The sequence below is a fragment of the Perna viridis genome, chromosome 11, assembly GCF_037379345.1.
Source record: "Perna viridis isolate PV_CMFRI_1.1 ecotype Kerala chromosome 11, ASM3737934v1, whole genome shotgun sequence".
Classification (NCBI taxonomy): domain Eukaryota; kingdom Metazoa; phylum Mollusca; class Bivalvia; order Mytilida; family Mytilidae; genus Perna; species Perna viridis.
Window position 1 is genome coordinate 36278399 of NC_142455.1, and position 15274 is coordinate 36293672.

At 31.9% G+C, this 15274-nt stretch overlaps 1 protein-coding gene across 1 annotated transcript; it reads left to right on the forward strand.

The window, feature by feature from the left end:
- The first annotated feature begins 1142 nt into the window (after positions 1–1142).
- Positions 1143–15274, forward strand: LOC148603929 (uncharacterized). Its single transcript, XM_088551925.1, has 4 exons — positions 1143–1213; positions 9294–9400; positions 9767–9902; positions 10164–15274. Exons 1-4 carry the CDS (start codon positions 1163–1165, stop codon positions 10299–10301), a joined length of 432 nt encoding a protein of 143 aa, XP_088408051.1. The 5' UTR covers positions 1143–1162; the 3' UTR covers positions 10302–15274.

Consider the following 15274-nt stretch of genomic DNA (forward strand, 5'->3'; position numbering starts at 1 on the left):
TGCCACTACTGGAAAATCTAACCATGTTAGGTGCTGGAAAAGTTGTCTGGATACAAGATGTAAATCAAGAACAGATAGAAAAGATAAGACTGATTCATTTTTGAATACGAAAAGTATTTGACTATAGTACAAAACTTGGACAATTAAATAAATTCTCGATTACGAACCAGCAATTATAGTTTCCACATTGAAACGGGCAGATATACTCAGCCCAAAACCTCATTGCAGGACCGTTATTGCAAAAATGTAACCAAAATTGCATTAAGGTAAGATGGGTCCACTTTCTGATGGTATGTAAAAAAAATTGCAAAGAACTACGATTTTCTACACAAAGTTTATCACTTGGTCCTGATCGAAGACCAATTTATTTCGTTACTAATTAACGAAGATCCTATATATCTAAAATAACTTGCTAGATTTATGAACATCTGTTGTATGGTAAAATGATCAATAAGCTTCTATAGTACATCCTATTGCCAATGCATTTTATAGCAAGTTTACGTGAGTTATATTCCACACAGTGCTTTCTTATTTTATCGGCTCTATTTATTTATATACCTTAACAAGACATGTCTACGACATTTAATGATGTTAAAAATAATTTCGCAATGTACCTTCTCTTTATTGTACTATCTCATATATATACACTTTTGTAATTCGTGTTCCAGTTTGAGTTTTCTTTATTGAATAAAAATCTTGAATATCTATATATCCTTCGAGACCCCCTCATGTGGCAGTTAAAATTGTCAGGGATCCATCCCCACTCTTTTCCTCCCATCCAATTTATTCCGACGCAGTCGGTATAGTTTCACTTTTTACCCTTTGATCTTAAAGACGCACTTCCATGGAAACGTAAGTCACCCGATCAAAATTCTGTTTCCCGATTGGCCAAATACTGTAGTGGCGTCCGAAAAAAAAACTATCGGAAATTGAAATTATGTGTCATGTGTTATTTCCTGAATGAAATGTAGAAAATTATAAGTAAAAGAACAAATCTTACTTCGTCGGCTATCTTTTTTAAAGATAGTACTTGTTACCTTTATCAATGACAGGCCCCTAAATCTCGCACAGTAATTTTGAAATTCCCGCTAATTAAACATTTTACTCCGCTAGATGACACTTTTCGGGTTGAAAGTGAAAGGTTAGAAACGGGGTCACAAAGATGGCGATGGAAATGTTTTGGTTGTGTTTATCTATATTTTTACCAGATTTCGTAAGTTAATGAAATTGTTTTAGTACTTTCAGATGAATTCCGGGCTGATTGTGGACGCCTTTGCTAAGGCAGTCTGTTCTCATTACGATATCTTGCACTAAAAGCAGACGATCTCTTTTGTTTATGTTTCTTCATTGACTTCAATACGTGGAACAAAAACATTTAAGTTTAAACTCAGCTGATTGATCGTATATTAGTTTTCCGAACGCATGTCCTCAACAAAGTTCAAGTTTTGTTCTTCTTTCACCAAGATATTCTATGAAGAAATGTATATAATCTGCTGGCCCGAAAATATTTTTTAAGACTCATTCAGTCATTGACATTAATTTGATTGATTGGTGTTTAACTTTAAGGTGTTGCAGAAATATTTCAGCAATATCTTAGCAGTGAACATAAAATGAACATGAAATGATGATAAAATGAAAAATGGGATGGGACACTCAGATAAAAGGATCGACAAGTTTCTATTGCCGCTGGAAATTGGAAGAGATGGGTAGGGTTGGGAAATTTAGCCTCCAGTAGCAAAGCAGAGGCTCTTTCTCCTGCTGAATACCACAGCAGTGCTTTTAATCATGCGAGGAAAGTGGCATTTTCCCAGTAGGATCCATTACTATGGTTTGTGGTCAAGTTTTCTGTATTATGGCCTGACGACCCCTGCATGTAGCATGCCAGGGGTACCCTATTCCCCCACCTGGGGCACACAACCCAGTTGTTCTGATTGCAGAGCACCCTGGCCAGGGTTTTGACTGCTGCTTAGTTGCCTTGTACGACAAGCTTAGCACTGCTGCAGAATTATTCTTTTCACACCTGGACCTGCACATGGTGGGCCAGTAAAAATTTTAGTTCACTGGCCCAAATGCTATAGTACTGGCTTAAATGTTTGCTCTTTTTGTGTGTCAACAATAAAAACATTCCAATATTCCTTATTCAAATCCTGTCCATAATTGATCTGACAGCATGTTGCACAGGAGTGGATATACATTTGTAAAGGGCCACCATGTTTATTTTTCAGAGTGTCCCAAGGTGTAAATGTATGATAATATAAAAGTAATATATGAATATATAATAAGTAATATGGAATAGGCAATGCCTAAATCAGTGAGCACCGTGGGCTTTACCATACATGTAAAGTCTGTGCGAGACTCGTAAAAATAATAAAGGACATTACAAAGAGGGGGGTCGATCCAGATGAAAATTTTGGCTTCTCAAGTGTAACATTTTTATTTATATTTAAGCAGCAAGCAAAATCAATATTTCTATTTGAAAATATGTCTTGTTAATTAATGGGGATGATTTTTTTTCAATAAATGAATAAGTTGAAATATTTCCCCCAAAATATTCCAATGTCATACCCTCTTTCTTCTCGCTCTCAATATGCTCGATAACTTTATAGCACTTCGCAATAATTTACATTTTTTGTATCCCTTAAGGGCATCTCTAGCAGCACCCATTTCAGTTTTGGCCGGTCAGATCTATCTGTACAGATAACGGAAATATTACAGTTCTCCACGGATGGTGGGAATATTTTACACATATCATGTGACGTAAGCAAAATTCAGACGACAGCTGCAAATTCCAAACAAGAAAATGATTGCCTTTCCTATCTTAGAAAAGCTATGCTTCAATTTTGATAATATAATCAGAGTTACGTTTTTTTCCAAGACGGGTTAGGTTCTTGGCAACAACGACAGTGGAACAGCGGAGATACACGTACATACATCCACGTGTTTCCTGAAGTTTTTAAAAACATCACATTCACTTCTTTAAATAAGTAAAAAAAAGTAGAGAAAGACTTGAAAACTATCAGAAAAGATGAATTTATTTTGACTAAAATGTAATCTTAACCCATATTTTTTTTCATATGTTTGATTGAAGGAAATGATGAATTTTCTCCGTAAGGACAGTAACTTTTTGTTACTTCCGCGACATGACTATTTTTTCGGTAGTATATTGGGGAACTTAAAGGGAAATTTAAAAAGCACACATAATAACCGTAGAGCTCACACCTCTTCGCGGTGCTTGCTATAAACAACATTTTGTCTTGAAACAAGACATTTGATGCACTGGGGTTTTACAAATTTTTGTTCACTTAACCCTCAGAGCTCTCTTTAACATTGCACAACATTAGCAGGTACAACTGCATACATGTATTTGGAATACATCTTACATTAAAAATGGTTGCTTCCAGTCTAGCCATCATCATGTCATTTTATGCATGTGCACAAACTTCAGCTTGAAAGGTCACATAATAATCATTATATTATAATTTATAATGAAGAAATAGTATTTGGGTATGGGGAAAAGTTTGTACAGGTTACACATTTTGGGCCAGAAATTGTACAGGACTATTAAATGACTGTCTGTGCCAGGAGACAAAACCAAACACTACAATTCCTTATAAAATCGGAACATGTTTCTGAAGGACATAAAACTTATTTTAAAAAATTTGAAAATTTATTTTGCACATTTTGCTGGTTTCTGTGTCACACTCAGTTCTTAAAAATGAAATGTATGCTACATGTAGTTTATTCAAATGGATAATTTTCTTTCATATATACATGTAAAGAATTTTTGAATTGTAAGAAATAAAATGTGAATCGCTTTATGAATTTTAAGGTCAACCTATCACTGGGACTCAAACTCTTACATTTACAATGTACTGAACCATGCATGTATATGTACATGTATGGTTCAATGTCCACATGTGCTATTACATGTATGTGATATGGTACAGCTGCTCTTACACATTCTAGTAACACATGTTTTATGGGGCTTATTTTGTATGACTTAATTTTGACATAAAAACTTCATGTACTTGTCTATCAGAAACAGTTTACATATTCATGTAGATACAAAACTGTGTCTAGAGAGCACAATTTTACTGACAAATCTATACATTTCACCACCAAGTATCAAAACTTTCTGTGGCAGTCCACTGACAAACTTATTTGGCTAAAGAATGAAACTGAAAGTTGGAAACAACCATAATAGTCCTGACTTACTATAGAAATGGTGGGTTAAAGTAGGTAAAGAAGAGAAACCTGACTTCCTATAGAAATGGTGGGTCAAAGTAGGTAAAGAAGAGAAACCTGACTTACTATAGATATGGTGGGTTAAAGTAGGTAAAGAAGAGAAACCTGACTTACTATAGATATGGTGGGTCAAAGTAGGTAAAGAAGAGAAACCTGGCTTATTATAGAAATGGTGGGTCAAAGTAGGTAAAGAAGAGAGACCTGACTTACTATAGATCTGACTTACCATAGAAATGGTGGTTTAAAGTAGGCAAACAAGAGAAACCTGACTTACTACAGAAATGGCGGGTTAAAGTAGGTAAAGAAGAAAAACCTGACTTACTATAGATATGGTGGGTTAAAGTAGGTAAAGAAGAGAAACCTGACTTACTATAGAAATGGTGGGTTAAAGTAGGTAAAGAAGAGAAACCTGACTTACTATAGATATGGTGGGTTAAAGTAGGTAAAGAAGAGAAACCTGACTTACTATAGATATGGTGGGTTAAAGTAGGTAAAGAAGAGAAACCTGACTTAATATAGATATGGTGGGTTAAAGTAGGTAAAGAAGAGAAACCTGACTTACTATAGAAATGTTGGTTTAACGTAGGTAAAGAAGAGAAACCTGACTTACTATAGATATGGTGGGTTAAAGTAGGTAAAGAAGAGAAACCTGACTTACTATAGAAATGTTGGGTTAAAGTAGGTAAAGAAGAGAAACCTGACTTACTATAGAAATGTTGGTTTAAAGTAGGTAAAGAAGAGAAACCTGACTTATTATAGATATGGTGGGTTAAAGTAGGTAAAGAAGAGAAACCTGACTTACTATAGAAATGTTGGGTTAAAGTAGGTAAAGATGAGAAACCTGACTTACTATAGAAATGTTGGGTTAAAGTAGGTAAAGAAGAGAAACCTGACTTACTATAGATATGGTGGGTTAAAGTAGGTAAAGAAGAGAAACCTGACTTACTATAGATATGGTGGGTTAAAGTAGGTAAAGAAGAGAAACCTGACTTACTATAGATATGGTGGGTTAAAGTAGGTAAAGAAGAGAAACCTGACTTACTATAGATATGGTGGGTTAAAGTAGGTAAAGAAGAGAAACCTGACTTACTATAGATATGGTGGGTTAAAGTAGGTAAAGAAGAGAAACCTGACTTACTATAGAAATGTTGGTTTAAAGTAGGTAAAGAAGAGAAACCTGACTTACTATAGATATGGTGGGTTAAAGTAGGTAAAGAAGAGAAACCTGACTTACTATAGAAATGTTGGTTTAAAGTAGATAAAGAAGAGAAACCTGACTTACTATAGAAATGTTGGTTTAAAGTAGGTAAAGAAGAGAAACCTGACTTACTATAGATATGGTGGGTTAAAGTAGGTAAAGAAGAGAAACCTGACTTACTATAGATATGGTGGGTTAAAGTAGGTAAAGAAGAGAAACCTGACTTACTATAGAAATGTTGGTTTAAAGTAGGTAAAGAAGAGAAACCTGACTTACTATAGATATGGTGGGTTAAAGTAGGTAAAGAAGAGAAACCTGACTTACTATAGAAATGTTGGTTTAAAGTAGATAAAGAAGAGAAACCTGACTTACTATAGAAATGTTGGTTTAAAGTAGGTAAAGAAGAGAAACCTGACTTACTATAGATATGGTGGGTTAAAGTAGGTAAAGAAGAGAAACCTGACTTACTATAGAAATGTTGGTTTAAAGTAGGTAAAGAAGAGAAACCTGACTTACTATAGAAATGTTGGTTTAAAGTAGGTAAAGAAGAGAAACCTGACTTACTATAGATATGGTGGGTCAAAGTAGGTAAAGAAGAGAAACCTGACTTACTATAGATATGGTGGGTCAAAGTAGGTAAAGAAGAGAAACCTGACTTAATGTAGATATGGTGGGTTAAAGTAGATAAAGAAGAGAAACCTGGGCTTTGTTAACATGTATTTAACCGTCACTATATTATACTAATTTGAAAGACTGCACTTATCATACTTATTCACTCTCACTCTCACACACTCTCTCATTCTCAAAAGACAATCATTCTATGATACATACATTTCAGTTTCCAATTTGAAATAAAAAAAAGATGAAATATACTGTCTTGTATTAAAAAGGCTAATAAACACATTTTTAGTTATCAAATATATGAAATATTTCTAATAGGGGCCCATATCTTCTCAAATTTATGCAAAACATTATTTTTCTTGGCAATAAAATGTTCAATGTGATAGAAATGTCGAATTCTTTGCTTTAAACCAACAATGTTCGGCAGTTTTTCTTCCAATTTGCATTTGAATATGTACTTTTTTCCAATAAATGACAAAAGATTTAATTTGATATCTGCCTCAGGAACACCAAAAAAGAAAGTTCTTTTTTTCATAACAAAATCAGAATAATTTTTTCTAAGAAAAATCTGAAAATCATAAAAGACATTTGAAGTGACTAAGCAGTCAAAAAACAGATGTTCTATAGTCTCTATACTCTGATTACAAAAAGAACACAAATTTGATTTTTTTATATGAATCTTGTTCAAAAACATATTTGTAGGTACAGCTCGTACAAAACTTGTATTGGAAATTGCCAAGATAAGCATTACTACAGCTCTTCTTATTCAGATCAAAAAAATTTTTTCCAATCTTTTATTTCGGTATATAATTCACTTTCCCATTTCAAAAATTTTTCATGGGGAAGATAGCATTGTAATTTGAAGATAAATAAATCTAATACATTTATTAACAAGCATTTTCAAAAATAAATCCTCAATAGTGGATATCACTGTGTTGTCTACATTTTTTTGATAAATTGTCTTAAACCAGTAGGGATACTTGATATCAAGGAAAGATATTTCACAAAGTTTTGTGTATGTACCTTGCATTTTAGTTCTGTAAAGTTTAGGAATTTTGTCCCCACTGTATCAAATACATCACTAAGATATTTGACATTTGAATCTTTCCACTTAATAAAGTAAGAAAAATCTTGTAAAGGCACAAAATTTAAAATATCTAAGCTTAAGCACTCATTAATATCTGTCAGTTTTTGTATTGGATTATATAACGATAAGGCATAAAACACATCTTTCCAAAACAGATTTTTAATATTTTTTTATACTTCGTATAACTTTCCCTTTTGTAAAGTAAAGGCTCTCAACCAAACAAAAGATATCCTCAGAAACAAGAAAGTAATTTATTCTGCTCTTTTTTAAAGGACTAGACTGACGCCATGTGAACCTTTTTTCATCAGGATGACATGTTCTCCATGGGTCTGGCAATCCTAAAGAGCTTTTTATTTCCTCTATCTTGTCTCTAGCTTTTTGGGTTCCTGTCATGCAGTACATTACAGGTATCATCATACCTGTCCTGCACTACATTCCTGTCTCCACGGAATATATAGCTTGTATTGCTGAATTTAACAGCATGAAACAGAACTTCATCGAAAAAGTCTGGTCTATGTAAATTATAACCATACAAATATACAAAAGTAAGTCTGTGCTCAAAGATAGTTATATCTAATATGATATATCTACCATGTTGATCAATGATTGAATTATGGATGTCATATTGAAGACCTGGCTTGAACAAAATACATATACCAGCGATCTTACTATCACCATGACTGAAATAACACTTATGACCCCACTCAACTTCTCACCTCTTTTCTACCACCTCAGTGCTATGGGTTTCATGTAAACAAATAATGGATGCATTTTTTGTTTTTACCCAATTAAAAATGTCTACTCTTTTCTTAATATTTGATTGTAGGCCTCTTACATTCATTGATAATATTTCTACACAACTACTCATTACTGTAAATGAAATTTGATAACCTTTTACACAGGATTGTGCATTTAACAAACTGTATCCAAAAAAAAAATAAAGAAAAAACAGATTCTCTCATACACACACACTCAAGATAGGACATTTTCTTTGCAGAAATTTCTAAATAATTATTTCAGATTGATGGCAAATATTTCAATAAGACAATGAATTCATTTGTTTTTAGAAAATATGTACATAAATATGTTCTAACTTGTAAGAGTTGAGCAACTGAGTACTCAAGTAATTGAAAGTTAATCAATATGTTTTATGTAGTCAATACCATAGTGAAATAAGTAGCAAGAAATGTACTCAAGAAGATGTCATATTAATTTAATACGACTTGTATCCTTCTTGTGTGTGTGACTAGTAAGATTTGAACAACCACATCTTGTACAATGTTTGTCAAAAGTTGCTACCTGTAGTAAAAAGGGAGATAAATCAAAAATCATAATATTTTAACAATTCTGAAATTCAAAATTCAACTGATTATGTTTTACATTCAAATTTTAGGTACATACTGTTGGGCATGAACTTCATATCATATTATTTTATGTGCAATGTACACCTAGAAAAGATGTGTTATTATCACAAATAAAATGCAAAATTAATGTATCATTCATCCATACATTTGACTGTATACCCATATACTGTAAGCTTGAAAAAGATTGATAGATTTGAGGAGCTGTAACAACAGAGGTCTAGGGCATATGCTACAGCTCATCAAGCCTAACAGCAATCCAAAACAAGGTGAAAATATCAGTAATTAACATTGCTCACAGTGTCTGCAATTAAAAAAAAAATAATGAACCCCTCTGTTCAAGTATGAACACATCAAACCATCACTTACATGTATGGATGATCAAAATGATGAATGAATGAATAAATACAAAAAGAAGAATGAATGTGTAAACAAACAAACAAAAGTGAGTATAGAGTTGAAATAAATTAATTTATTTTGTTACACACATGTAACAACTCACTTGCTCCACGTCCTGACGTTTTATGTTACTTGAGTACATTTGTATATAGAAGCAACTCTTTGGCTGTACCTGTGTATAATGATGTTTTAGGGCCAGGTGCAATCTGCCCTGTGGTATGAGGATTTCCTCGTCGTTCACTGAAGTCCAGTGGGTGGCCTTGGGTTGTTGTCTCTGATATTCATGCCTCGTCTAGTTACGTGTACATGTATACATAGTCACATGTCCTTAATTAAATTATAATAATGTCTCATCTTAAAATATTTCCATGTGATGTTCTAGGTTGAAGCTTATTACTGTGACAATGACAGATGTCTAGAAAATGAATATTGTTGTGGAGACAACGTATGCTGTGTGTCATACACAGTGTGGGAACTGTGGTATTTCTGGTAAGTTTACAGTAAAGAAAACCATGAAAATAAGCATCTTTTACAAATTCCTGGCCTCCGATCTCTGGTAAGTTAAAAAAAAAACAGCATCAAAACAGTAGAACAATTCCAAGACCACAACATAAAAACAGGAAACAGAGACGATCTAACCTAACAAAATATATTAAAAAACTGAATTTACAAAAAAAAGAGACAGGGCTGAAAAAGCTAATATAAACTCCGACAAGAAATGTGGAGTAGCATAATATCTGGTTTAATCATAGAAGTTTGTACCTATGAATTGGTGACATGAAAAAACCATCATTGTATTATTTTTATATTAGTCAAATGTCATACTTAATATGCTAATCCTTTTTCTACTTACAGGTGTGGTATAATATTCTTCATGTTTTTATTGTCCATGTGTGTATGCTTATGGAAAACAAGATACAGAGATAGTAGAATTTTCATTGGTTCATCACAGCCCCTCTACAGTCCATTGTCAAATAAACAGGCTTCTCTTGTAAGTTCTGGCCTCACTTAACCTTTTAAGTCTTTCATGAAAATTAGTACATACAAAATTGTGAATTTTTTTAAGGTTTTCTAGAGGTTCCCAATTTTAGTTTTATATATTTTCAGTTATTGGTTTGCTGGGATATAAAATTGTGAAATGTTACTATTCCTAACAGCAACTTGACTATGGTAGTCACCATTGTAAATGATGAACACTGCGTTACATTTTTTTTCTTTACTTGCTGATAAATACCTTAAATCTGTTTTACAGGGTGAAAGGTACAGAGATGACTTTGTAGAGGATGGTCCATTCAGAGCCAAACCCCATTCTGGTAACTATGGTTACAGCTCAGCAGTCCCTCCATCATATGAAGATGTTGTAAAAAATTACCAAGAGGATCATAACTAGTAGCATACAGTATGAATCATTGATGAATCCAGGGACAAAGTGCAATTCATATCAGGTTCTCCTACGGAGTGAATGATGCTCTATCAGTGCAAAATTGACTTTTGATTATTGAAATTATTTATAGGTCCCATTTTTTTGTTAATCTCTGTGAACACAGATGATTTCTTGAAGACATAGTCTATCTATCTACTATTGATTTTGCATACTGAAATATGTCAGTAAATCCTGTTCTTTGACATTCGTCTGGTTTAAAACTAATATACTCTGTAAGTCTTTTTTTTTCATATTTCAAAGGTTTTTACTTGTAACGAGAAACTCATAGAAAAAAAAGCTGTTATAATACATGTATGTATGACAGCATAGCCTTAATAATCAGTAAACCAATAAATACTGCAAAAGAATTTGGTTCCCTTTTCGTGTAAAGTTCTTATGCAAAAAAAAAAAACACTTCTACAGTAACTTGACTTTTTCTATTTTAGTTCCTGACATGACCAGACTTTAAATTAAAGCTACTAAACTAAGTTATATTACATTAAATGGTTTCTGATTAATACAGAATTCTCAGGTCAAAGTTCATTTGATGATCTGTATTTATATTAATTATAAATGTATGTTTATGTTGATGAGTTAATTAAGTCTTGGACTTGAGTTTTTCTTTTAGTTTGTACAGTTTGTACAGTTGAAGAGATGTAAATATTGTCTCCTTTTTTTAGGAGGGTTTTCTATGGAAATTTACACTTAAGTTTTTATTTGAACATTTGATGTTACTAAGCCTCAAATAAACCCTGACCAATAGTGTGTATAGTTATGTTACTTTAGTAGGTTGTTTCACAGATTGTGGTTGTTTTGATGGTAACAAAAATCTAAATATACAGTTGTTTAGGAAAGAATTGGTTATTTAGGTCATTGAGAGCATTTATCTGTTTGGCCTTAAATAATCAAGAAAAATTTAAAGGGGTCAAGAATGTTGTGAATCTCTGTTATTGATTTTGATGATGTTCTACTTTGTGAATGTAGAAAATAAAGAAAAAAACTTCAATTATACATGTACATTATATATGTGTAATGATGTATGGTCTTAGTATCTTATTTTTGTTTATAGGGAATTATATTGTCTTAGAAAACATTGAAGCACAGAAGAAAATAATTTATAGGCAATATGTTTTTGTAAATAAAAATGAACCAATTTTTGTTTAAAAGTTCAAAGGTCACAAAATGAAGGGAAGGTTCACATATATTTTCTTGTTTATAAATGATATACATTACCATTAAACTGAACAGTGAGTCACTAAGTGTTAATAGTTAGCCTTAATGTTGCCATTTGTTATACAGACTATTGCATACAGTTTATCAGATTGGTAATTTTGTTATAAATCATCAATAATTAGGATAATTAAAAATCATTAACACATTTTTTTTATTAGTCTTTCCATTCTATATGTACATGGTTAATGAATAGGTTAGTGTTCCCAGCAGCTTTTGAAAAGGGGCACTTGACAGACAAAGTTAAAGACACATCATGCTAGCATTAACGTCTATTTTGGGGAGGAATGACCAAATAGGGCATGGTACATGAATGCACCCTCCCAAAACTGTATGTAGGGAGCAGTATTAATACAGACACACTAGAGAATTATAGTGAATGCTGCATATTTTCACATAGATCCAAGTTAACATCAATAGTTAACATATTTCTCACATTATTTACCTGTGATAATGATGTAATTATTGTATGTTAACAAGTCTTAATTTATGATCAATTATGGTGTTATCATTACATGTAAATCAAATCTTTATTTACATTTTGATCTAGCTAAATTATGATTTCTCTTTTGGCAATTTTTGTTCTTTTTGAAGTTAATTGAATTTTGTAATTATTTCTTGGGCAGTCATACTCAGTCACTTAGGCTGAATTTGACATACTGTCTATAACTGGTCTCTGGTGTATAAATTGATCCATCATACTGATTTAGGTGTTCCGGTCACTAGAAGTGCTTTATATATTAATGTTGAACTTAGTATAAATGTATAACTTTTTTAAAAATGGCCTTAATGCTTTATATGAGTCCTTACTGTAGCTTATCAGCTAAATACTGGCATTGTTATATACAGCAGATTACATGTAAATGTATACACAAACTATCTGCAGATGTATATACTTGTACATGTAATTGAAGTTGTACATGTAAAATATAACTTTTTTTTTTGTTGAACACAAGGTTGGCATGTACATGTAAGAACTTTTACACTTGATTTGTTTCAGATGAACACAATTCATTGAGCCATCTTGTATAATATAAAAACATATGGTTGCAAGGAGAATATAAACGTGGTTGTTTAAATTTTGCTTATCACTATTTTTTTATTCTAAGGTGTTATGGGACCAGAATGTTCACAAGATGTAAAAATGAGTTGATCACATGATGTTAACATCAATCCAATATAGTTTACACTATAATTTACTAAGTTTTTATGAAAATATATGTGAATTTTATGATATATATTTAGTGTGAAGTTGATTTCTTGGGAGAATCAGATTTATTATAAAGATCGCAGTGTTTTATCAAATGTTCCCAGTGTAATTAATTTTGATAATTGACACTGTGAAATAAATTCGGTAATTTCACTCAAACTAGTCAAAGACTTTCTCCTGCCAAAACATCACAACTTTGATATCAACTTGCCTTTCACAAAATTTGAAATTTATGTTGAAAATAGCAACAAATAATCAAGGAAATCTATATAATAAATAGGACAATCAATTGGTTATCATGAATAACCAAAATATGATCACTCATGCCAAGAACACATTAAGATTTAACTCATGCGTGGAACAAGTGCCACACACTCGTTAAAATTAAACGTTCTTCGGCACTCACGATCATAATTTGGTTATTCACTCCTTCCAATTAATTATCCTACTATTAACAGTTGATATATGTAAATTTTTATCTAACCATTTAAATGTTTAATTGTTTTGTTATATTGGGTTGTAAACACTAACATTGATATTCAGCATATCTGTTCTGTTGTTTTAAATGGGATGACAATGTAATTAATGTATTTTTTGTTCATCCTATTGGATGTTGGATTATTGTAGAGATAGATTGATGTTTATATGTTCTTTATTTTATTGATTTTCAAAGCTCATTCTATTCTGTTTGTTATAACCACCATAGATAGTGCTGTTATGCTGACTGTATTGAAACAAACATCACTCAAGTATATTTTAGGTTTATTTTATGAAATTTGATATTTTTTTCTTTACCAGTGAAGTTGTTGTCTAAGTATAGTATATACAAAGGTGTAAACTTAAGATGAAACATACTACATGTTTTATATTGTGAAGAGATGTATGAACTTCAGACAAAACATAGTACATGTATTACACTGTGAACAGATGTATCAACTTCAGATACATGTATTACATTGTGAACAGATATATCAACTTCAGATAAAACATGGTACATGTATTATATTGTGAACAGATGTATCAACTTCAGATAAAACTTTTTATTACATTGGTTAAAGTTTTCAGAAATTCACTTAGGTAATCCCAGATATGCAAATTTTGCAAAATTTATATATTATTATTAACTATATTTAACAAATGAAAATCCATTTTCTTGTGTTGAAATCTCATCTTTATTATACTGTACATATGTCTCAGAGTTTTATTGTGATATCATGCATTTTATTTTTGTATAATGTAATTTCATAACCAAGAAATTTAGTTCATACATACACATTTATTTTTATGCTCACTATAAACAAGTAAATAATGTTGCTTCATTTTACATCAACTTGAAGGCCTCATGAATTTTTTTGTTGCTTTCTTTGTTTTTAATCTTTAGATTCTAGTCTCTTCTTTCTTCATTTTGCTTTTTTTAGTTCTGGAATTTTATTAATGTGAATTAATAAGATTTTCATTGAATTTTTGTTCATATAGATGTGAAAAGTTTGAAGTTTCATCCTTCCTTTCCACTCCGTAGAATCTTCAATTAATTTTATGTGGCTTGCAGCGGGTTTGGACATTTTGCCTACTGGTATATCAGGTTGTTCATCAGATTAGCTTACACCATTTCATGGGTTATATTCAAGTAGTAAGATTTAGTTCTTGAGCTTATGATAGTTTAACCAGGAGTGAATATAGGAATTGAAGATTGGAAGGGCATGCTGTCCGACATAAGAGGGGATGGGCACGATCATGCTTCAGTGATTGCCTTTCAATTAAACCAACTTTTTGTCCTGTAAATAGGAGGGTGCTCACCAGGCCTGGATCCACCTTTGTAAACAATGTTCCAAGAAATTCCTCAGTTTTTCATTTATTCAGTATTGATAAGAATAAAATAAAGACAATGTATGTGAATGACTGACAATATCTTTGAATTCAGAGTCTGCCTGGGATGTTTCTGTTTTACAATAAATTAATTGTTTCTGTCATACTGATCTCATACATACATTTAGGATTGTCTGAAATATGTGTGTGTCAATGAAGAGCCTAAGCCAGGGGGATATGAAAGTTTTAGTTGCTCAAACTACTCTAACTTACTATCTAGTAATGGGGTATGTAGAAATCAAAATGTCTGTCTGTGTGTTTATTTGGTCTTTAACCTGGTAACTACGACTTCTCCAAAACATTCATTGGATCTTGATGAAACTTTATATGAAGGTATGAGATGTGCTTGCTGAAAAAAGATAATCATTGGTGGTTGCTAAGGGATATAATTCATCCAAAGGGTTTACATGTTTAGATTCCAAGTGAAGTTTTAAGCTTTGTATCAGATTTACATGACAGCAGAGAAATATGAATAAGGTATGTAAATGCATTTACTTGGTATGTTAAATATACACACAGATATGTTGATGAACTGTGATCATGTTATAATTTTTGCCATATCTATTTTATTATTACAACTTGTTATTTCTGATTCATGTGTATATTTTCATGCAGTAAAAATTTCAATTCTCTT